General features: G+C 44.7%; 1 protein-coding gene and 1 pseudogene across 2 annotated transcripts; one reads left to right on the top strand and one right to left on the bottom strand.

The window, feature by feature from the left end:
- Nucleotides 1-5,597: 5,597 nt before the first annotated feature.
- On the bottom strand, nucleotides 5,598-12,587 carry COA6 (cytochrome c oxidase assembly factor 6). Of its 2 annotated transcripts, none has more exons than XM_028104454.1 (3): nucleotides 12,504-12,587; nucleotides 11,660-11,819; nucleotides 5,598-5,998 (listed from the first exon to the last, which is right to left on the bottom strand). In XM_028104454.1, the coding sequence occupies exons 2-3, from the start codon at nucleotides 11,801-11,803 to the stop codon at nucleotides 5,903-5,905; spliced, it is 240 nt and encodes a 79-aa protein (XP_027960255.1). In that variant the 5' UTR covers nucleotides 11,804-11,819; nucleotides 12,504-12,587; the 3' UTR covers nucleotides 5,598-5,902. The 2 variants fall into 2 exon arrangements, with proteins under 2 accessions (XP_027960255.1, XP_027960253.1); XM_028104452.1 differs by lacking the exon at nucleotides 12,504-12,587 and adding an exon at nucleotides 12,238-12,296.
- Nucleotides 12,588-22,173: 9,586 nt separating this feature from the next.
- LOC114210325 (ADP/ATP translocase 2 pseudogene) lies at nucleotides 22,174-23,050 on the top strand (annotated as a pseudogene).
- The last annotated feature ends 1,768 nt before the right edge of the window (nucleotides 23,051-24,818 follow it).

Below are 24,818 nucleotides of genomic sequence, written 5' to 3'. Positions count from 1 at the left end.
AGTTCTTTTTGTCTTTAGCCTGACAGGATCCTGCCAGAAACCATTTTTCAAAGTTACAAGGTCAGCTCCTTTCTTACCCACCCATTCCAGTGAGTTCATTTATCACAGCCTACATTCTAAACAGGAATCCCTCCGAAATCCTGGTTGACCTTATTTTAATGTGCATACAATCAAAGTCACTCTTGAGTGTGTACAGTTCTTTGGGTTTTGATGAGTGCACACTCACGAATCCACCACCACGGTGCCATGGAAGACCATCTCAACGCCTAAAAATTCCTCGATGTGACCCCTTCATAGTTGACCCCTTTCCCCATTCCCAACCGCTGATCTGTTTTCTGTACTAGTTTCGCCTTTTCCAGAGTCCTGTAAATGGAAGCATATAATACGTCGCCTTTTGGGTCTGGCTTCTTAACACATAGAAAAATGCACAGAAGGTTCATCCATGTTGCTGCGTGACTCACAAATTCATTCCCTTCTTATTGCTGAGTTGTACTCCATTGCATAGATGGATCTGTTTTTTCCTCCTCTGTTGTAGGAATCTGGGTTGTTTCCAGTCTTTGGCAATTATAAGTGAAGCTGCTGTAAACATAGGTTTTGTTTTCAGTTCATTTGGTGGAATAACTCAGTGCGATTGCTGGGTCATAAGGTAAGTATAAGTTTAACTGTATAAGAAATTCCAAACTGTTTTCCAAAGGGGTTTTATTGTTTTTGCACTCTCACCAGCAGTAAATATGAGTTTCTGTTGCTCTGCACCCCATCAGCACTTGGTACTGTCAGCTTTTTAAATTAGGCTATTCTGTTTTTTGTGAAAGATTTTATTTGAGAGAGAAAGGGGGAGCAAGCGAGCACAAGCAGGCAGGGAGGGAGAGGGAGAAGCAGACTCATTGCTGAGCAGGGAGCCCGATGTGGGGCTTGATCCCAGGACCCTGGGATCATAACCTGAGCCAAAAGCAGACGCTTAACCGACCGAGCCATCCGGGCGCCCCGAATTAAGCTGTTCTAATAGGTGGATAGTGATAGATCATCGTGGTTTTAATTGACATTACTAATGTGGAACATCTTTTCCTAGTGTATTACTTATTATTCAACACTATGAATAGATGTGTGACAAGCCCGGTGATGGGTATTAAAGAGGGCACGTATTGCATGGGGCAATGGGTGTTATACACAATGAATCATGGAACACTACCTCAAAAACTAATGATGTACTGTATGGTCACTAACAATAAAAAAAAAAAAAACACCTAATCACATAATTTTTTTTTTTTTTAAAGATTTTGAGAGAGTGAGTGAGCATGAGAGGGGGCAGGGAGGAGGGAGCAGCAGACTCCCCACTGAGCAGGGATCCTGATGCAGAGCTCAATCCCAGGACCCTGATATGACCTGAGCCGAAGGCAGACACTTAACTGACTGAGCCACCCAGGTGCCCCAATTTGTCCAATTTTTTTTTTTTTTTAAAGCTTGGGTGATTTTTTTTTTTTTTAGAGTTTTTGGAATTCTTTATTCCGGATACAAGTTCTTTATGATTAATGATTTGTAAATATTTTCTCCCAGTCTATAATTTATCTTTTAATTTCCTTTCACAGAGAAAACATTTTCAGTTTTTATAAAGTTCAGGTTTTATAAAACTTTTTCCTTTGATGGATTGCACTTTTGATGTCATGATATAAAAATTAATATTTTCAAACCTAAAATACAGAATTCCTATTTTCTTCCGTGTTATAGTTTTATATTTTACATTTAGTTCTATGATCCATTTTGAGTTTTTTAATGTGTCAGGTGTGTCAAGGTTCATTTTGTTGCGTATGGATGTGCACTTCCCAGCACCATTTGTTGAAAAGATTCTCTCTCCACTAAGTTGCCTTTGCACCTTTGTTCAAACTCAGCTGACTCCATTCATGTGGGTATATTTCTGGACTCTTTCTGTTCCACTGACCTAGGTATCAGTCCTTTCACCAATACCCATAGTTTTGATTACTGTTCCTTTCGACTAAGCCTTGAAATCACATAATATTTATCATCTAAGTCTGTTCTTTTCAAAAAAATAAATTGTTTTGGCTATTTTAGGTCCTTTGCCTTTCCATGCGGATTTTATTTTTTTTAAAGATTTTATTTATTCATGAGAGAGAGAGGCAGAGGGAGAAGCAGGCTCCCAAGGAGCAGGGAGCCCGATGTGGGACCCGATCCCAGGACTCTGGGATCATGACCTGAGCTGAAGGCAGAGATGCTTAACCATCTGAGCCACCCAGGTGCCCTTCCATGCAGATTTTAGAATCAGCTTGTCAATAGTGTCTACACAAAGCTTGTTAGGACTTTGATTTGGGTTGTGTTGAACAAAATGGGAGAACTTAACAGTATATTAAGAATACTGAGGGGTATCTGGGTGGCTCAGTTGGTTAAGTGTCTTACTTTTGCTCAGCTCCTGATCTTGGGGTCCAGGGATTGAGCCCTATATCGGGCTCCCCACTCAGTGAGGAGTCTGCTTGTCCCTCTCCCCCCTGCTTATGCTCGCTCCGTCTCTTCTCATATAAAGAAATCTTTAAAAAAAAAAAATAATCCTTGACTACAGTATATCTAATTAGATCTTCTCTGACTTTTATTTTATGCTTTAGTTCTCAGATATAGGTCCTATACATAGATTTATACCCAGTATTCCTTTTATTTTTTTAGTGCTACTATAAATTTAGTACATTTTTTTAAGTTCCAGTTAGTCCTTGCTGGTAATACAAGAATAGAATTTTCTTTGGTATACTGACCTTGCTTCTTGCCATCCAAGATTCAGTTAGTTCTAGGAGCTTGTCATTTCTTTGGGATTTTCTACAGAGAGGTTATCTTTGCCACACGTTTGTGGCAACTCTGTGTTGAGCAAGGCTTTTGGCACAGTATTTTCAACAGCATTGTTTTACTCTGTCATTTTGGTAATTCTTATAAACTATGTCATATATTTACTGTGATCTGTGATTAATGATCTTTGACATTACTATTGTCATTGTCTTGGCACACCATGAACCATGCCCTTGTAAAATGGTGAACTTAATTGATAAATGTTGTATTATGTTTAGAGTCAGTTTCATTTCTTCCTTCCCAATTTGTATGCTTTTTCTTTTTTTAGTGAAGTAGCTAGGAATCCAGCACAGTGTTGAACAGAAGTGGGACATCCTTACCCCATTACTGATTTTAGGGAAAGAGCATTTACTGTCGTATCATTAAGTGTGATGTTAGTTGGTTTTTTTATACATGGTCTTTATTTTACCTGTATATTTTAAGTTCAACCTTTTTCTTCCAATCCTTATTTTTTTGTGCCTATATTAAAATGCTGACTCCCAGGACAGACAATGGCAACCTGCTTTCTTCATTATCTAACGATAGAGGCATACTTTGTTTTACTGCACTTTGCAGGGACTGCATTTTTTACAAATTGAAGGTCTGTGGCAGCTCTGTTGAGCAAGTCTCGGCGCCATATTTCCAACACCATTGGCTCACCTTGTGTCGCTGTGTCACAGTTTAGTAGTTGTCAACAATATTTTAAACTTCTTACATTACATTACGGTGCTCCGTGATCTTTGACGTTACTACTGTTACCTGTTCTGAGGCAGCATGAACTGGGCCCGTGTAAGACGGCACATGTACATGCTGTGTCTTCCGGCTGCGCCACTAGCCAGTGCTGGTCCTCTGACCTCCCGGCTCCCCGAGACTAAACAATGTTGAAATGAGGCCAACCAATAACCCTACAATGGCCTCCAAGTGAAAGGAAGATTCCTACGATGTCTCACTTTAAATCAGAAATGATTGGGTTTAGTGAAGCAGGCGTGTCAAAAGCCAAGACAGCTTTTGCCACACAGCCAAATTGTGAATGCAAAGAACAATTCTTGAAGGAAATTGAAAACGCTACTCCCCTGGGGCGCCTGGGTGGCTCAGTCAGTTAAGCATCTGCCTCAGATCATGGTCCCAGAGGCCTGCGATCAAGCCCCGTGTCAGGCTCCCCGCTCAGCAGGAAGGCTGCTTCTCCCTCTCCCTCTCCCAACTCGTGTGTTTGCTCTCTAATAAATAAAACCTTTTTTAAAAAACTGCTGCTCCGCTGAACACATGAAGAACGTGAAACAGCCTTATCGCTGATAATGGAGAAAATTTTAGTGGTCTGGATAGAAGATCAAACCAGCTACAACAGTCCCTGAAGCCAAAGCCTAATCCAGAGCAAGGCCCTACTTCTTCAATTTTGTGAAGGTTGAGAGCGGTAAGGAAGCTACCAAGGAAAAGTCTGAAGCTAGCAGAGGTTGGTTCATGAGGCTTAAGGAAAGAAGCCATGTCCTTACCATCAAAGTGGCAGGTAAAACGGCAAGTCATCCAGATCTCCTAAGCTAATCAGTGGTGGCCACACTAAACAACAGATTCTCAATGCAGCGAAAACAGCCTTGTTTGGAACAAGATGCCATCTAAGACTTTTACAGCTAGAGAGAAGTCAAGTGTCTGTCTCCAAAGGACAGGCTGCCTGTCCTGTGAGGGGCTAATGCAGCTGGTGACTTTAAATAAAAGTCTGTGCTATAGAAATGGAACAACAAAGCCTGGAGGACAGCACATCCGCTTACAACGTGGTTTACTGAATATTTTAAACCCACTACTGAGACCTACTGCTTAAAAAAAAAAAAAAGATTCCTTTCAAAATAGTACTGCTTGTGGGCAATGCACCTGGTTAAGCCACCAGCTCTGGAGATGGACCGCCAGATTGTGGTTTTCATTCCTGCCAACACAACATCCATTCTGTAGCCCATGGATCAAGGAGTCATTTCGACTTTCAAGCCTTATTCTTTAAGAAAAATATTTTGTAAAACCAGAATTGTCAGAGATGGTGCCTCCTCCGATGTGTCCAGGCAAAGTAAGCCTGGAAAGCATGCTCCATTCTAGATGCCATGAAGAACATGCAGGAGTCATGGGAAGAGGTGAAAATAATCACCATTAACAGGAGTTTGGAAGAAGTGGATTCCAGACCCCATGGATGAGTCTGAGGGGTTGCAGACCTCAGCGGAGAAGTCACTGCGGCAGAAACAGCAAGAGAACTGGAATTAGAAGTGAAGCCTGAAGACAGGACTGAGCTGCTACCATCTTGTGATCAAACTTGAAGGGATGAGAAGTTGTTCCTTACGGATAAGCAAAGAAAGTGGTTTCTTGAGATGGACTCTACTCCTGGTGAGGATGCTGTGAAGACTGTCAAAATGGCAGCAAAAGATTTAGAATATGACATGAGCTTAGTTGATAAAGCAGCAGCAGGGTTTGAGAAGACTGACTCCAATTCCGAAACAAGTTCTGTGGCTAAAATGCTGTCAAAGAGCCTAGGTGGTAGGAGAAATCACTTGTGAAAGGGAGAATCAATCTGTGGCAAACTTCATTTCTTTTAAGAAAAGGCCACAGCCATCCACATCAAGACAGGATCCTCCACCAGCAAAAGTCCAGCTCACTGAAGGCTCAGATGATAGTTAGCATTTTTTAAGGTATGTACATTGTTTTTTGAGACCTAATGCTATTGCACACTTAAGGCTTCAGTATAAAGTACACATAACTCTTATAGACACAGAGAAATAAACTCAGCTGACTCACTGAACTGTGGTATTTGCTTTATTGCACTGATCTGGAACTGAACCTGCAAATCTCCAAGGTACGCCTGTGTTTGCATCTGTAAGATTCACTTACTACTCCAACCAAAACATGGGTTTTTATAATAGGCTTTAATTTTCCTTAAAATATAGCTTCCTTACTAAACTAAAACTAAGCATCTTTCATACCATTTTGATTCTTCATAGTTTGAATGATGGAATCTCTGTTACTTGATCATTTTAAAGAGTTGTTTATGTGGACCAAGTCACGCTGTTTACCATGATTCAAACCTTCTGAGAAGTTCAGGAGCAGCCTAGGACTTTGCAGGTGTTTTTGAAGGCTGGAATTGTCCTGCTTCAAATTTTTCTTTGAACTTTAAGTAGTCTCTTCTTTTATCAAAATATTTTATCTGTTGAGAAAAAAGTGTTTGAAATAAGGGCAAGTTTTACAGCTTAAACGAAGGCACAGATTTAAATGTAACAAATTATTCAATATAAGTTGAGTAAGTGGCCTAAGTGATTTGTATTCTAGAATCATTCTGAATCAATCATACAAGGTATGAGAGTCTCCAAAGATGGTGTAGACCAGTGAGCCCTAACCTGTTCTGGGTTAAAGAGCCTATGGAGAATTCAAGTAATCCATGAACCTTCTCCTCGAGAAAGATTCCTGTGCTTGGACGTGTGAACGTTGCCGTGTGGGCTCAGAGTTCGTAGGCCATAAAACTTCATGATTTAAAGACACTGTACAAGTTTTTCTTATCGACTGTTAAGTTCAATAAGTTTTGTAGTTCATCAGCTATGATCAAGTTTATCTCATCCAGAAACACACATTTGTGACAGATGGTTAAAAATTATATTTATAAACTATGAATGAGTGGATAAAACTTGAGTAAATTAAAGACTTCATCTTATTTATATCCTTCTCTTGCCATAGGGAATCTGAAGTATCTTAAAGCCCCATATTCTGAAACAGTAAAAGTACAGTAGAAAATCAAGGTCACAAACAAAACTGTCAAGTGTCTATATAGGTGCTGCTTTGCAGACAAGGCAAAGGCAGAACATCACACATTTTCACTGTCAGGAGAAAAAAAACACTAGTTTTGTTAAAAGCTTTTCTTAGGATTTAATTCTTAAATTAGTCAGTGGAGCCTAAGTGAAAATTAGACTGAGCACGTACACTTGCATCTGCAGCTGGCATGAGAGACAGATAAGCCGGCTGCAGAGCTAACACTTCTCCCAGGGATACGACAGCCATGGAAGGTCCTCACGGTCCCCTCTGAGGGACTAGGGCTTTCATACTGACCAAGAACCCTTGTCCTCAAACCACAGACTATCGGAAATTTGCTCTTGGAGGTTACAGCAATAAAAATGAAACATCCTACCTTTGCCTGGAGGATCCCAGGCAACCTAACACAAAGAAGCAGCCTTGATTTACAGCCCAGGAGCAGGATCTCAAATATCTTTAAGAAAATAGGACCCCGGGGCCCTTCTCAGTCCAGAGCTGACAATGACCTGTTTATTGCAGCCCTGCTTTGAACTTCTCGAAGCACGGCTTCATTTCACTTTTACGTACTTCCACCCCACCCCTAAATCCTCGGAGGACTCCTTTCCTGTGCCCGGTGAGATGCCCACAGCTCCTCTGGTGTGTGGTCTCCATGGTACCAGACTACAGATTTACCCCGGTGGCTGGGATGGGTGTTCTGCATACAAGGTGCCACAGGAAGAAGTGGACGGCGTCCGGATCTTTGTGACAGATCCTGTCACATCTCCCAACTGCCTGACCGACAATTCCGTGTAGATGTCCTACCAGCACATTGGCCCCAGCTTGGCCCGAACCAAGCTCCTCTTCAAACGCGTTTCTCCTCTAATACTCCTTTCAGTGAACGCACCACTGTCCACCTAAAGCCTTCGATCCCACTCCCTCTTCCCTACAGGCCCTCATTTCTCACTCGGATTATCGTAACAGGACTTGAACTCGTTTCTCTCCCCTCCTGAATCCATCGGTCACGCCACTGCCAAGTGGGATCTTTTCAAAACACAAATCTGATCGTGTCCATTGCTGGAGGGTCTTTCTGGGCATCCCTACAGACTGTAAGATCAACATCCAAACTCCTCAGCAAGACAAACAAGGCCATTCATGGCTTAATCTCTGCCCACCTGTCTGTCCGTTCTGAATCTGCCACCGGCCCTGGAAATGCTGGCCATCCAGAGCTGCTCCGGGGCCCGGATGGGCTGCTTTCTCGTGCGTCATGCTTCCCTGCCTCTGCGGGGACCGCACTCCACCTGAACCGCTCCCCACCCCAGCCCTCCCTCCTCAGGTAGCAGGCAGGGATCCTCAGCACGGGGGCCCGCGCTCTCCCTCTCCGGGCTCACGAGCCAACGGGCACGTGCGGAGCACGGTGTACGTGGGATGCTAGCATCCTCCACGCGCTTACAGGAGATGCAAGACAGTAGTACTGCGAACGCCAAAACGCTGGGGTTTCTGAAATTGATACTGGGATCAAGTCTCTTGGATGATGCTGGAATGATTGATGGATCTCAACCCTGCTCCCTCCTCAGCAATGAACCAACAGGAGACTTTCAGTCGGCCTGTCACATAGGTTAGGCTGATGAGCGCCATAAAAGCAGCAAAGCGTCGGAGAAGAGTCATTCGTTCTGGTGACACCCAGCATTTTAGTTTGTATGTAACAAAGGTGTACTTGCTGCTTAGCTGACCTTGAACAAGTCACTTCACCTGAGCCTTGGTTCCTACTGTGTAAAACGGACACAAAAGTACTCAGAAGATGGAATGAAAATTAAAGCTAATAAAAAATGCCTCACACAGAACAGACCCAAGGGATACTTCCTTTTCTGACCCCCTTCCCCCATGGGCTTCCCCACCTTCTCACACGGCTCTGGAAAAATCTTTCCGTTTCTCGTCTCTGGCTACCGGGGAAGACGTCAACAGGCAATCCCTGAGCAGAGCACACAGGTGGGGAGGGAGCAGGCTGAGCGCGAACAGCCCTGCCGAGGAACACAAGGGTTGGCAACACAACACCGTCAGATGCTGAAGTCAACTGGAAGAGTCCGCTACGCCACCCCCCTCCCTCCTCTGGTGGGGTCGGCTAGCGCTCGGCAGCCTGTGCCCCCTTCTCCACCAGTACTCCTGTCCTAAAGCCTGGGTGGCTGTCCACGCGGTCAGGCCTCTCGGCTCCCTGGCCTCTTCAGTGGTCTCGTCCTCCGACCTGTCTCGCTCCCAGGATCAAAGCGTCGGCCGTGGCCTTCCCGATGAATACAGCTTTTCCGTAATCCCAATTCTGAGCAGCCACCTCTTCCCTCGCCCTGTAGGACCCTGTTGCTGACAGCCTGAGCCCACCACGTATTCACAGACTCCCTCTGTATCCTCGCAGCTCTCCTTCCTGTGGAACTCAAAACTCTCCAGTGGCTTCCTGTAGCACTCAGAGTAAACGCCACCGCGCCTGGCCTCCCATCCCTCTCTGACCCGGACGTCCGCCCCCCTCTCCTCGCTGTTCCTTAAACACACTGGACCTGCCGCCACTGGAGGGCTGTTGTGTTGTCCCACTTCCCTGCTGAGGATGCTCATCAAGCAAGCCCCGCAATGAAGGCTGAGGCCCTGGGCTCTGGGGCTGTGTTTTTGCCGGTGTCTTTCACTGAGTAATGGGAGGAGAGGCCTGCTGGGTACGGGATGGGGAAGAGTTCAGACTTGTATATGCAGAGGTCAAGGTTGGTCCTGTGAACATCTAAACCTGTTGAGACAGCTCAACAGGTGCCTCTGGAGTTGGAGAAAGGGCCAGGCTGGAGCTGCGGACGGGGCATCAACACCTGAGACCAGAATGCCTTGGGAGCGCGAACAGCACAGCAGACCATTGGCATGAACAGCCGCACAGGACAGCTCTGTACCAGGCGTGGCCGCTAGCCGAGCAGGAGGAAACTAGGGCAGGGACTCAGAGGCACCCAAGGAGATCGGGCTTCTGTATTTAAATAGACTACACTTATGACTAAGTTTCTAGGACACCATGAGGCTTGTGCAGGCTATTTTCATGGATCCTGTTCTTGCATGACAGGCACAGGAAGGAGAATGTGGAGAAGGGAAAAGCATGGGGTCTGGACTCAACGCTCCCGAGCTCAAATCCAGCTTCTCCGCTTACAGGTGACTTAGTTTCAATGCGCCCGTGTCCTTGTCTGCAAAACTAGGTGCCCGAGAAGAGCGGAGGTGGAGGGCACATGTGAAGTGCCCGGAGCACATACTCAGTAAATGAGCTGCGAGCAGGACACAGTAACCTGGAGAGTGGGCTGGCCCTCAGCCAGGCTCCCAGTGGGAGGGACAGAGAAGAAAGCAGCAGCCCCTTAGGACGCCGAGAACAGAAGCTGCCCCGAAAGAAGGGGAGTGGGAGGGGCTGCTAATCACCAGGCTGGAGCGAAAGCAGTGGCTTTCCGAGGAGAGGGGTTGGGGGGGGATAAAAACAGGACGGAAGCGTGACTTTCCAAAGGGGCTAAGACGGGGGTTCCCAGCCACGGTTATCGGGGTCACCTGTAGAGTCAGAGCTGTTTCCAAAGCTCGGGTTCTATCTCCAGACATTCAGTCAATCTGAGGTGAGGTCTGGGACACAGCTCTTTAAAAAAATCTCCACCTGATTATCACATGTCACCTGAGTGGAAAATCAAAAACCATGATTTTCCTGTCAAAAAAAAAAAAAAAAAAAACAGGTCTCCCAGGGACAAAATTCTCCTGAGAAAATGCGGGGGTAGGGTGAGAACAGACCCCACCAACACGCAGGCCCCCAGAGTTCCTGCCCTGTTCTCGGTGACCACAGGGCCAGAGAGCCCAGTGAGAAGGGGACACCACAGGCAGGAAAGGTAGCAGGACCCTAACGGACCCAGGTCTGAGGCAGCCCAAGCTCCCACATTCTCCACCTACTTCTTAAACCAAGAGTTACTCTTGGTGCATCAGTCCTCACGGGAAAACCAGGGATGTATAATATTTTTTGCCTAAATCATTACACAATCCAATCACAAAACCCCACATTGATCATGTTTCTATTTATATGTCAAGTTAGACACGGAGTCTTCACAGGAATCCCACGAGATAGGTTGCATTCTGCTGGTTTGACAGGTGAAGAGTTCATCTAAAGCACGTTCTCCCGACTGCATTCACTCCCAGCCCAGCCCTCCTGCTGTGAGCCCACCCTTCTAGTGCGGTCTCCTGCACACCTCCGGCTCCTCATCTAAAAATGGGGGGTGTGACAGGGAAGACCCTAAACCACGTCCTCTCTAAGATGAGCTGTTCTCACAGCTGTCTGGTATACTTGCAGCAGCATGATGGAGTGGGAAAGCACAAATTCAGGTTCAGAGCTTCCATCAGCCAGCTGAGCCTGACTTAGAATGACAGTTCTGCCACTTACTGACCAATACTGAGCAAGTTATTTCAATGCCCTGACCTGAAGATGCCTCCTCCAGAAACTGCGAGCAAACCACCCATCTGAAAGGATACTGATATAGGAGGGTCAGGCACTTAAGACAGGACAATTTACTGAGCTCAACGTTCCTTTCCTTTTCCAGCCCACTCCCAGACTAGGGCCAGGCAGCACACGGCAGGAAAACTGTCAGGGAGGCATCTGGGGCAGCTGGTGACTGAACCCATCACCCGAACATCCTCCTACTTCCTGAACTATTCTCATATTTTGAGTAAATGACCATATGATTTTGGGTGGGCAACAGGGAATGCTTTAATTCTGATAGCAGCTCTAGGCCAATGAGTTGGCCAACTCTTGCCCAAGATTAAATAGTGTTCTTAAGATCCTGGAGAAATCGACCAACTTAGCGGGTTGGAATTGTTGGGTTACTTACAGGTTTCCAGTGATCTTTAAAGCATCAGGTGACATTTCCCAAATGTCTGCCTGATAGAAGAACATAAAACAAAGTCGGATTACCAGGCAGGGGTTTCTCTGCTGCTCACACAGGCTAGATCTGAGGTGCCGCCCACGCCGGTGCTTCATCTCCCAGCCTACGACGCACACTGTAAGCTCTATGCATTTGAACAGCGAACAGAAACCCATCCGAGCGTGCCTTACCCACTGCTGGGGACAACTGGATTCAAATGAGCTTCTTAACTTCTTGCACTGAGAAGCGTCCTCTGTGTTCTCATCTAAACACTTCCAGTATTCATCCCGGGCTCCCCAGCAAGCCTGTCTTTCTTTCATAGACGGGGCTGCCATTCCTAGTGGGCTCAAGCTGTCGGCCAAAACAACAGTTGATGTTAACGAGGCACTTGTCGTTTCAGAGAAGGCAAGGCACTAACACTCTCGTTCCTTCCCATCCCCCCTTTCTCACAAGTTCTACCGCGGGATTTTAACGACGCAGCTGAAATCCATCAGTTCTAAGTTAACGACACCTTGAGACCACTCGTCTCCTACACTGTGAAACTGGGCCCCCAGCCCGGCGGCGGCTTGGTCTCACGAAGCCCGGGCTACAACTACGGCTCCCTCACAGTCCTGTCACTCGGAGCAGCTCCTTCATCCTCTCGAGCTTGTCTCCCCACCCGTAAAACGGGGGTAAGCAGGGCCCATTTTACAAGGTTGCCGTTCGAACCAGACTGCTCTACAAATAAGTACACGGGGTCAAAGTGACCCAGCAGGGCCAGGAGAGCTACCCAGGTGTGCAGAAGAGGAGCGCGAGGCGCGCGGAGTCGGCGACCGCCCGGGGCCACATTGCACCACGCACGCCCGCCGGGCCCCACCGGCAAGCCGACCGCTCGCCCTCGCCCGCCCGGCACCAGGTTCCCCGCGGCGCCCGCGGGAGGAAAGGGTCACGAAACCCAACAAACTGGGGGCGGGGGCGGGGCGGAGGGCCCGGTGCCGAGTCCTGGCGCCCGGAGGCTCGCCTCGCCCGCGGGGGATCAAGCAGCGTAGAACTCACCACCCCAAGGAGGCACTTCACGCAGCGAATCAGCCCGCCTGCTCGGAGTGACCCTTACGCGAGCCCGTTCACCCTTCACGGGGGGGGCGGGACTTCCGGCTCCGCTCTCTCTCCTATTGCAGCGACTTCCTGCTGGGCGGGCGAGGGAGGCGGTGCCTGGGGGCGTGGAGGTGGAGAGTGGGTGGGGCTCTGTCGCGGCTCTGAGCCGCCGCAACCTTACCGGTGGGGCCAGGCCTCTATCCCCGAGGCTTTTAACAACCGCGAGGGACTGTGCTCCTTTCGTGAATCTAAATTTCTATGTGTATCTCACCCAGCGCCGCCTGGAAGGCTTGACTTTCGAGTCCTGCCGGACAAGGCGGTTTGGGGTGGAAATTTGCACCCGAGGGATGAGCGCTAGACGGAGTGGTTAAAGGCGACAGCTGAATCGCAAGCTTCCTAGATAAAGATATGTAGAGAGGGAGAGGAAGAAAGATGGGGAGAGGGGGAGAGATGGGGGGAGGGAGGGAGGGAGAATGGGAGGTAGAGGGAGGAGGGAGGGAGACACACACGACCCAGGAGATTTGGCAAGTAAGTGAACCAAGCTGCAAACCCGAGGCCTTGAGCTCCTAGTCCCCTGGTTGAGATTTCATCCTGGTACATTTCTCAACATCATCACCTTACCTTGAACCCTTGCTGCTTGCTTCTGTGGATGGAAAATGTCCTTTTAGTTGGTATTTGGAGACATCTAGTGAGAGAGAATGTGAAAGCAAAGTCCCACTCTGCTGAGATGTGATAGTTAAAATATGATCCTGGTTAGAGTTTACAGATAGGATCTGTGGACTTGGATCTGAAGCTGTGGAAGGTAATTCAAATTAGTCAGGAGAATGGAGAAAATAAATATTCGCATTTTTGTTTTAATCTTACTCGTGGGTTTTTTTACTCTCCAAACACCAAGGTGTTCCCTCACAGTCCTGTCACTTGGAGCAGCTCATTTATCCTCTCGAGCTTGTCTCCCCATCTGTAAAACGGGGGTAGCAGGGCCCATTTTACAAGGTTGCCGTTTTAAGGAATTTTTTTTAAAAAAGGAATGAAAAGAGCTGCTCCAGGTATTTTGAAAGGATGCTATTTCTAATACATAAGCAAGTTAATATGTCTGAGTAGAATCTTTAAAAGCACGTTTGTGGATAAAGCTCAGTCGGTCCTCTGGTGTCTGGTTCTCTTAAGAGATTCCATGTGCATCATCTAGTCCTGTTGAAGTTCTAAAGTGCTTATAAAACTGAAGAGCACCCTACAGCTCTGCAGTCAGTGCTGGTGTTTGATCCTTTCCAAATTAAATATATGCAGATTTTCAGAGTGGCTATGTGAAGCTAAGTACCACCAAACATGTTCTACAACATGAAAAGTATTCCTGTAAGTTAGTGGACTCTATAAGATAGTAGAATGCTTTATCTTTAGCAGAGGTGTTCATTTCTTTTACACTATGTCTACCAAGGGCAGTTTATATAAAGATAATGTCTTCTAAATGAAGGGGAGTAAGTCGGAGGGGGAGACGAACCATGAGAGACGATGGACTGTGAGAAACAAACTGAGGGTTCTAGAGGGGAGGGGGTGTGGGGGGATGGGTTAGCCTGGTGATGGGTATTAAAGAGGGCACATTCTGCGTGGAGCACTGGGTGTTATGCACAAACAATGAATCATGGAACACTACATCAAAAACTAATGATGTAATGTATGGTGATTAACATAATAAAAAATTATTTAAAAAAAAGATAATGTCTTCTAGGTATGACCAATGAGATATAAAAAGGATGAAAAGAGTCTTGGATGACTTCAGAGTTGAAAAAAGAAATACATTTAAAATTTTAAGTTTATATGTACTAAACGATAAATATATAAAATAAAGTGAAACTTGACTGAATTACAAAGCAAAAAGTGTAGTCATATTAGGTTACTTTAATAAGCCTTTCTCAGTGGTTTTTAAAACAAAAGAAAAATCAATAAGGATATAGAAAATGTGACTAACATGATTAATAAACTTGACCTAATGAATATACACAGAGCATAACCAAAATTAGAATGTACATTTTTTTGAAAGCAAACAGGGCACCATCCCCAAATCAACTGCATACTTACCTGTAAAGCAACTCTCAACAAATTTTAAAGATTGAAATCATTCAGCACGTTTTTTGACAATTATGCAAATAAGCTAGAAATCAATAAAGACTTATAACAAATCCATATAAACCCTAGTTAGAGGAGTCATAATGATAATGAGAATATATTTTGAGCTGAACAAGAAAATACAATAGCAATGACTGTGGGATGCAGCTAAAATAGGACTTTAGAGGAAAATTCATAGCCCAAAGTATATTAGAAAAGAGGCTAAAAAGCCTTTAGCTAAACATCCCTTTTCAAGAAGTCAGAAAAAGAGAACAAAATTAAAGAAAGTAAAATGACAGAAATAATATTAAGAGCAGGAATGAATGAAATGGGAAACAAAAGTAATGTGCCAGAGACCGTCTGTACTGGTACAGGAGAGCAAATTGTGCATACCTCTCCCCTACTCCATGGCCACTAACATCAAATTAGTGGCTTGAAATTGTCCATGATGATAGTATTCACTCCAAGGAAATCAACAAACAGGCTGGTGTTTTGTTTTATGTTCGGAGCCAATCTACTAGCAGACCACTGCATACAATGGATTAAAAATCTAAAAGTTGATTCTTTAGAAAACACTAATAAAATTGTTAGTATTGAACAATACAAGGAGAGATGTTAACCTATATCAGTAATGAAAACCATAGACATCAAAAAAGTTAGGACATCTTATGAACAATTTAATGCAAATAAAATTTAGGTAAATGCACAAATTTCAAGAAGAACACAACTGGATGACTCAAGAGTAGAAAATAGGAGTCTTCCTAAGCCATAATTTAAATCAGTAGTAAAGAATCTTCACATGCAAATTCCAGGTCCACGGCTCCACCACTAAGTTCCTTTAAACTTTGAAATAATTCCATCCTTATGTATGAGGCTGCCATAACTTCTGTACTAATTATAAAATCCCCACACTTCTGAAACACCAAATTCTTTGGAACTCATTAGGTGAAAAATGTGATTCAGTGACATGAAGCTCTTTCTAGTCATTATTTATATATTACTTAGGTGACTACATGTGTTTTGCTGCAGAAATAGTAATGTTTGAATGTTGGTTTTTGAGTAGAGGTGCTCTTCCAGTTCTTGTTGAAAGTGTTACATAAATATGCTGTATGTGTTCCCTAGTACTTTTCCAATGTCCAAAAAAGTCTGTATTCCAAAACACATCTGGCTCCAAGAATTTCAGATAAAATGCGTGGACCTACAGAAGAATGTTTCGTGACTTTGGGGCCAAGAAGAATTTTTTTTTTTTAGCCATAAAGAAAAAGATCAATGAATTCAACTACGTTAAAATTAAGGACTTTTGTTTACCAAACAATACCATAACTCGAATGGAAAAGACAAAACCACAATGTGGAAGGAGTTTGTAAAACAAAGAATTGGTACCCAGGATATATAAAGAACACTTAACGAATCAATAAGAAAGAGAAAATGTATTTTTTAAAATAGGCAAAAGGCTTAAATAGACACAGCACCAAAGAGGAAATACAAATGAGCAATGTAAGAAAGTACCACAGACGTGAACATTCAAATCACAGTGCAACACTGTTAGACACCAACCAGACCCAAGAATAATTAAAAAGTCTGACAGTAATGAAAAGATACAGAGGGACAGAGAGAATCTCAAACAGACTCCCTGCAGAGCGTGGAGCCCGACATGGGGTGGATCCCACGACCCTAAGATCATGACCTGAGTGGAAACCAAGAGTCTGATGCTCAACCATCTGCGCCACCCAGGCGCCCCTATACCTCACGATTGTTAAACAGAGTAATTGTTTAGTCTGGAAAAGGTCTTTAGTACACAGAAAGGTAAAAATGATCATACAGACCATTTATAAGGCGATCACTAAATTTTTAACAGATTTAACATTTTATGTGCTCTAAGTCAAAACTCAATAGTCGTCCATGCTGTCACCCGTACAATTAAGCACTTCCTACTGGTCAGCGGTACACCTAAGGCGCAGACACTGAAGAATTACTGAAGAGGTTTGAAACAGAGCAAGAATGGTCCCCACCCTTACCTCCAAGGAGGTCCGGGGTGCACCAACTGAGAAACACGGGTGTATCCAACAGCGCAAAAACAACCAAGGAAAGGGAAATTTTGAGATGTCGATTAGGCAAACAAACCCAAAATAAGGCAGTCTAAGACCTGCAAAGGCCAGATTCCCCCTCTAAAATCTAAAAGACTGTGGGCAAGTAAAAGAAAGCGGTGCCACAAGAGGATTTAAAATGCGCGTCTTGACACAAAGGGAGTGTAGTCTCCCAGCCTGTCTGGAGGAGAGAGAAGGCGGGGAGAAGTCAGTGTGAGCAGGTGGGAACAGTGCGCCGCCCCCCCCCCCCCCCCCCGAGGAAACTTCCTGTGGGTGGATCTCTAGTCAGAACTGAGCAGATCCCCAAACCACTGCTGGGCGGGCCGGACAGACCCAGGAGCATCGCATGTAGATGTTGTTTTTCTGTTGCTGCCCACAGACCTTTATTTATAATCTGTACTGTTTTACAAAACAGTGTCACCGACGCCTACGCGGGGACCAAAACAGGAGAAAGATACCCTGGCTTCAGCGTTGGCTGTAGAGATCCTTCCGAATTTCGTTTAGAGCTCGGTGCGAGCTCCTGGTCTTCTTCCTCCCGTGAACTCTAGTTATGCTCCAAGGGGCTGTCTTTCTCCCTTTATTTTTTTTTTCTTCTCTTGCATTTTATAATTATGATCTCATTTCATCTTTATAACAACCCACTGAAGTCGGCGCTCGATTCTCCCCATTTTATAGAGCTGCATTATCCAACAGAAGTATAAGGAAAGCTCCGCATGTAATTTTACAGTTTCTGGTAGCTACATTAACGAAGTACAACTTGGGTGAAACTAACTGTAGTAATATATTTCCTTTAACCCAATATATTGTAAAATATTATCATCGGGGTGCCTGGGTGGCTCAGTCGGTTGGGCCTCTGCCTTTGGCTTGGGTCATGATCCTGGGGTCCTGGCATGGAGGCCCCCATCGGGCTCCCTGCTCAGCGGGAAGCCTGCTTCTCCCTCTGCCTGTCGCTCCTTCTGCCTGTGCTCTGACAAATAAATAAAATCTTTAAAATAAAAAAACCCCACATCTTAACTTGGACTAGTCATATTTCAAGTGCTCAATAGCCACCCGCGGCTAGCAGCTCCCCTACTGGACAGCGCAGGTACCGACGACAGACGTAAACTACGAGGCACATTAAGGATGTGGCAGAGTGGAGACTCCGGCTCAGACCTTGTCAGAAGGTTGTGCTCCTAACCTGTACCCTAAGTGAGGGAAGAACCTTCCAGGCAGAGCGGGAGATGATAGAAATGTCCAGAGTTGGGGCGCAGCAGGTCTCTTAAAACCATAAATGGCTGACTTCGGTTGAGACCTAGGATGTGGGGGTTCCCTCTATCACTTGAGCCTACTGTTCTGTGGTTGGAAACAATATCCAACCTTTTTTTTTTCCCCCTTTAAATTCTGACTCTTTTGTTCGCCTCACTCACATAGGGGCAGACATCTGTTTGGCCTCTGCCACCAGGTTGCCGCCAAGCCCCGCGGGGCCTCAGGTCTTGGGTAATGGATCCTGTGCGGTTTGAGCTCCATGTTTTCTCTCCCACCTACCCCACCCTGCAGCCTGCATCATGTGGCTCCATTCCCTGAGAACAAACAACAAACAGCTATGTGGTCTCTGGGCCTCACTTTCGGGATGTTGGGGGACGTCTCTGTGACTCGACCCCCAGCCTCCCTGGGCAGACTCCTCTCTGCTCTTTCAGTCAGGCCCCTCATGGCCCTGGTTATACGACTTCTTACCTCTGCCTCACCCTGATGCCCTTCTCCTCCCTGCTCAGCAGCCAATCCCATACATTCTGCCAGACTTAGCTGACCGAGATCCTTCCAGAAGCCTCAAGGATTGGAGACCACATCCATTTTGTGCTTTCCTCTCAGAGCTGTTAATTAACCCTCTCCACTCATTTCACATCCATATTGATCCTCTCAGATCTACCAAGAGCCGGGGTTGATAATTTCCCAATTATTCCCCATGGTACAGAGACATGGAAGATGCCTAGGAACCCACCTGACATTTGCATGAAAGACAGGAAACAAGTAGTGAAAAGAGGAATCGCATTGTTTAATACAGAACATCTCTCATTTGACCCACAAACGCTTACTGAGTGTCTTCGGTACCGAGCCTGACCTACTGGGAAGCAGAGCTAAGTCCTTGCTTTCCATTTGTTCATAGTTGGGTGGCAGGAGTCAGGCATGAAAACCAAAAGCCACAATGTGATAAACATGAATACTGAGCTATGGGCCAAGTGCTGCCAGCATGAAGGACAGAGTAACACCTTCTTCCTGGGAGAACCAGGGACCTTCCTGAGGATGAACTCTGAGCTCACCTCGAAGGTTAAGTGGACATTTTCCAGCTCTGGAGGGGGAAGGGGGTGTTTCAAGCAGAGGGACGCACACGTGAAGGGCCTGGCACTGTCAAAGGGACTTAGGGGTTGCCTCACTGTTCTTCAAACTCACTAAGCCCTTGCCTACTTTAGAGCCTCGTGCTGGCTGGTCCCTCGGGTCCTTCTGCCTGGAACATTTCCTCTCAACCACCTGTTCCCTTCCAAGTCACTCCTCACCAAATCCTAGTCAGATCTCCCTATTTAAGTGGAAATCTGCCCCCACCTCCTTCATTCCATTATCCCAAGACCGGTTTGAACATTCCATTCTTGCTGCATTGATTTAAGATCTCATATTAATCCATAGGTGTTTGTAATATTTATAGCTCCCCTGGGTAAATCAGTATGCATAAAATGTACCGATTTGTGTTTCTATGAATCTATCACTCATCTAGACACCTAAGCTTATACTGGGTTATTCGCTCAAACCCTATACATTTCTGTTGTTATTGAATTATTTGTTGATTACTCAGAGAGGCATATTAAAATACTCTACGTATGTGCCTATTTCTCTTTTATATTTGTAAATCATTATAATAGCTTACAGCTGTCTTGTTAGGTGTAGAAAATTATATCTTCTACCAATATAAGGTCCCTATCTACTCATTTAATATTTCTGGCCTTGAATTATATTACATTATCTGATATTATCTCATCTACTTTCTTTTTTGTGGCATTTCCTCCGTACATATATTTTTCAATCCTTTACTTTTAACCTTTTTTTCCTGTCATTTGTTTTCATTTTACCTACTATACACAGCATACAGTGACATTTTAACATCTCCGCTGAGAATCTGTTTTTAAATGGTGACTGTAATATATTTTCATTCACAAGGATTATGAAGATGTTTCAAATTATTCCAGCCTATCCTGGCCTGTTTCTAGTAATTCGGGACAAATGGGGGGAGCCCATGTTCCATATGGCTTGTAAAAGTTATGAATTAAGCTAAAAACAAAATATGTTCGATCCTTTACCTTGACAAATGTAGCTTTGTAGTGGCAACATTACGAAATATGTTTAAACGTATAATTTTTATATGACTAAAGGTGCAAAAATGTCAAAGAAGCCTGAATTAAATTATTACGTATCTGGAGGTCCTGTGGATGGGGGTCTGTTTGGGCTGCTATAACAAAATACCACAGGCTGGGTGGCTGATAAACTACAGAAATTTTTTCTCACAGTTGTGGAGCCTGGAAGTCTGAGATCAGGGTGCCAGCAAGGGCAGATAAGGGTTCTCTTTTGGTTCACAGACTTCTTCTATATCTGCACTTGGCAGAAGGGGTGGGAGCTCTGCGTGATCTCTTTGATAAGGGCACTAATTATATTCATGAGGGCTCCACCCTTGTGACCTAATCACCTCCCAAAGGCCTCAACTTCTGAGGGGTTAGGATTTCAACATATGAGTTTGCCGGGAGTGGCGGGGTGGGGTGGGGAGACACACAAACATTTCAGTGATATTTAATTTATCCAGAAATGTATATTGATTTTACAAAAGGCATTTTCCTTGCCATTATTTCAGCAAAATTACGTTGCCAAATAAGTATTTTCCCAAGAGACGGAGGAGGACGGCGGAGGAGGAGAATCCTGAGCTCATCTCATCCCAGACACACCGAGCCAACAGCCACATTTGTGCGACAAACTGAAAAATGACCCAAGGGCTCCGGCAGAACCGATATTCCATGGTTAATCATCGAGATGAGGCCACATTGAAAAGGGTAACGGGGGCGAAGATGTAGCTGGGAACTAGCCCCCAGGTGACACAGGACAGGCACAGAGAACCCGAAAAGAGGACCAGATACCACCCCGGGCACCCCATGCACTAGAGATCCACACTGGGAAGATGAGTCCCCATAACTCTGGCTTTGGAAACCAGGGGGGCTTAACTTCAGGAGCTTTTAAAATCAGCAGGGCTTACCTCTGGATATTTTAAAAATCAGCAGGCTTAACTCCAAGGGAGCCAGAGTGAGATAGGAAATGGAGTCCATGCTCTTAAGAGCCAACATAATAAATAACCTGGCCTGAGACACGGAACAGAAGCAGCAGTTTGAGAAGCTCCTGGGGTATGCCTAAAGGAGCCTTATTTACTCATCTCAGAACATGTGCTGGAGGGACAGGGATCTTCAGGAGACTTCTCCAAGAACAAAAATGCCGGTAGGCGCATTTTCTCTTCCCCTCCCTGAGCCTCGGTAGCAAGACACTTGCGGACACCAGCCCTAATGCTCCCCACCTAGCTTGCTAGCACCACGTGACCTGCCCCTGGATTCCCCCTGTGGACCCACCCCATCCAACCCACCTAGGCCGGCATCCATCCAAAGCAGCTCCCGCCCTGCCACACCCTGCAGGCAGCCCCGGGACTAGTGCTACTCCAAAGCCAGAGGGAGAGGCAGAGATAACCAGACACACCAGGGGATCTGCAGTTCCAGCAGCTGAGCCTTTGAGTGGGCCATGCAAGAGAGAGCCTGGCTGTGGGGTGCACCTATAGTTGCAGCAGAAAGGCTAATTGCAGACCCTTACAACTGCTGACCCCACCCATGGAGGAGCTCACAGAGGCCTCAGACAGACCTCTCAACACTGCAAGGACCAGCCCCTGCCTGGTGGGCCCCAAACAGGCAAAGCAAGTCATTCCGGCAGACTGGGCTGAATGCAAATGTGGCTCAGCCACAACAGTAGAATGCATGCAGCCTAAATAGGAGACCTCCCTGGGCATCTGGTTCTGGGGACCAGGAGGCATTGTGCTACAGGGCACCACAGGAGCTCTCCTACACAAGGCCACTACTTTCAAGACCAGGAGGCAAGGCTGACCTCCTGAATACATAGAAACAGACACAGAGAGTTAGATAAAATGAGGAGATAGAGAAATATGTCCCAAATGAAAGAACAGGACGATATCACAGCAAATAGCTAAGTGAAAGAAAGGTAAGTGATATGTTTGATAGAGAATTCAAAGTAACAGTCATAAAGATATTTACTGGACTTGAGAAAAGAGTGCAAGATCTCAGCAAGACTTCAACAAAAAGACAGAAAATATAAAACAGAACCAGCCAGACATGAAGAGTTCAATAACTAGGCAGTCACCCATCTCCTCTTTCAACATGACAGATATGGCTGTGTCCTTGGTCAAGGACCTCCTGGTGGGTGGAGTAGCCATGGCCATCTCCAAGGCCACAGTAGCACCCATCGAGTGGGACAAGCTGCTGCTGCAGGTGCAGCATGCCAGCAAGCAAATCACCGCAGATGAGCAATACAGGGGCATTAGAGGCTGTGTGGTTCACATCCCCAAGGAGCAGGGAGTCCTGTCCTTCTGGCACGGTAACCTGGCCAATGTCATCAGATACTTCCCCACTCAGGCTCTCAACTTTGCCTTTAAAGAAACACAAGCATATCTTCCTGGGTGGTGTGGACAAGGGAACCCAGTATTGGTTCTACTTTTCAGGGAATCTGGCATCAGGTGGTGCTACTGGTCACATCCTTGTTTTGTGTATTCTCTTAATTTTGCCTGAACCCATCTAGCAGCAGATGTGGGCAAAGCTGGAGCTGAAAGGGAATTCCGAGGCCTCAGTGACTGCCTGGTTAAGATCTACAAATCTGCTGGGATGAAGGGTCTGTGCCAAGGCTTTAATGTGTCTCTACAGAGTATTATCATCTACCAAGCTATAGTTTGGTATGTATGACACTACAAAGGAATGCTTCCAGAGCCCAAGAATACTCATATCTTCATCAGCTGGATGATATCACAGTGGTTGCTGGGTCGAGTTCCTATGCATTTGGCGCTGCTCAGCACCATATGGTGATGCAGTCAGGATACAAAGGAACTGACATCATGTACACAGGCATGCTTGACTGCTGAAGGAAGATTGCTTGTGGTGAAAGAGCCAAAGCTTTTTTCAAGGGTGCATGGTCCAATGTTCTCAGAGGCATGGTGGTGCTTTTGTGCTTGTCTTGTATGATGAAATCAAGAAGTTCACATAAGTTATTTCCTAGTCCCCCTCTCCCCTCCACCCCGTGAACAGGCATGTTGTATTATATAACATATCTTGAGCATTCTTGACACACTGTTGATTATTTATCAACAGCAACTATTTACTGGTTGAAAATGGGAAACAATAATATTCATCTGACCAGTTTTCTCATAAAGCCATTTCCATGATGATGGGTCTCAATTATATTTTTTGTCACCCTGATAAATTTGAAGAAATAAAAAATATCTGAAAAAAGGACTAACTAAAATTAAAAAAACAAAAACACTGGAGGGAATCCATAGCAGTTTAGAGGAGGCAGAAGAACAGTCAGTGATCTGGAAGACAGGGTAATGGGCAGCAACTAAGCTGAACAGCAAAAAGAAAAAAGAATAAAAAATGAGAATAGGTTAAGGGAACTCAATGACATCATCAAGCACAATAACATTCACATTAAAAGGATCCCAGAAGGAGAAGGGAAAGAGAAGGGGGACAGAAAATTTATCTGAAGAAATAGTGGCTGAAAACTTCTCTAAACTAGTGAGGGAAACAGACATCCCATCCAGGAATCACAGAGAGCCTCGACCAAGATTAATCCAAGGAGCTCCACACCAGGACACATGATAATTAAAATGGCAAAAAGTAATGATAAAGAGAGAATTTTTAAAGCAGCAAGAGAAAAGAAAACCGTTACACACAAAGGAAACCCCATAAGGATATCAGCTGATTTTTCAGCAGAAACTTTGTAGGCCAGGAGAGAATGGCATAATATATTCAAAGGGCTAAAAGGAAAAAACTTGCAACCAAGAATACTCTACCCAGGAAGATTACCATTCAAAGAGTTTCCCAGGGATGACTGACTGGTTCAGTCAGAAGAGCATGTGACTCTTGATCACAGGGTCATGAGTTAGAGACCACGTATGGGTCTCTAACTCTAAGCATAAAAAAATAAAAAAACTTAAAAAAAAAAAAAGTTTCCCAAAGTTAAACCAGCCTTATAAGAAATGTTAAAGAGAACTGATTTCAAATTAATGAAAGTAAAAAAATTCATAGGTAAAAGCAAACATAAAGGTAGTAGATTAATCACTTATAAAGCCAGTATGGAGGTTAAAACACAAAGTAGTAAAATCAATTACATCTACAAAAATTAATCAAGGGATACACAAAATAAAAATATGTAAAACATGACATAATATACATAAATGTTGAGGGGGGTGTAAAAATGTAGCACTTTTAGAATGTCTTGAAAATTAAGTAATCATCAACTTAATATGTACTGCTATACACATAAGATTTTATATATAAACCTAACAGTAACGACAAATTTAAAAATCTATATTAGATACACAAAAAAAATAAAGAGAAAGGTATCCAAACATAACACTAAACAAAGCCATCAAACAAGGGAAGAAAGCAAGAGAGAATAAAGGAACAGAGAACTACAGAAACAACTGGAAAACAATAAAATAGCAATAAATATATACCTATCAACAGTTACTTTAAATGTAAATGAACTAAATGCTCCAAAACAAAAAACAAAACAAAAACACAGGATGACTCATCTATGTGCTGCTTAGAAGATACTCACTTTAGACCTAAAGACATGTCCATGCTGAAAATGAGGGGCTAGAAAAAACACATATCATGCAAATGGAAGTAAAAAAGAAGCTGGGGTGGCAATACCTATATCAGACAAAACAGACTTTAAAACAAAGACTGTAGTAAGAGACAAAGAAGAGTACTACATAATGATAAAAGGAACAATTCAACAAGAGGATATA

Source organism: Eumetopias jubatus, unplaced genomic scaffold, assembly GCF_037043125.1.
Source record: "Eumetopias jubatus isolate StellerSeaLion01/CBP00866 unplaced genomic scaffold, mEumJub1_p1.0 scaffold_17, whole genome shotgun sequence".
Classification (NCBI taxonomy): Eukaryota; Metazoa; Chordata; class Mammalia; order Carnivora; family Otariidae; genus Eumetopias; species Eumetopias jubatus.
This window is presented reverse-complemented; position numbering and strand designations above follow the sequence as displayed.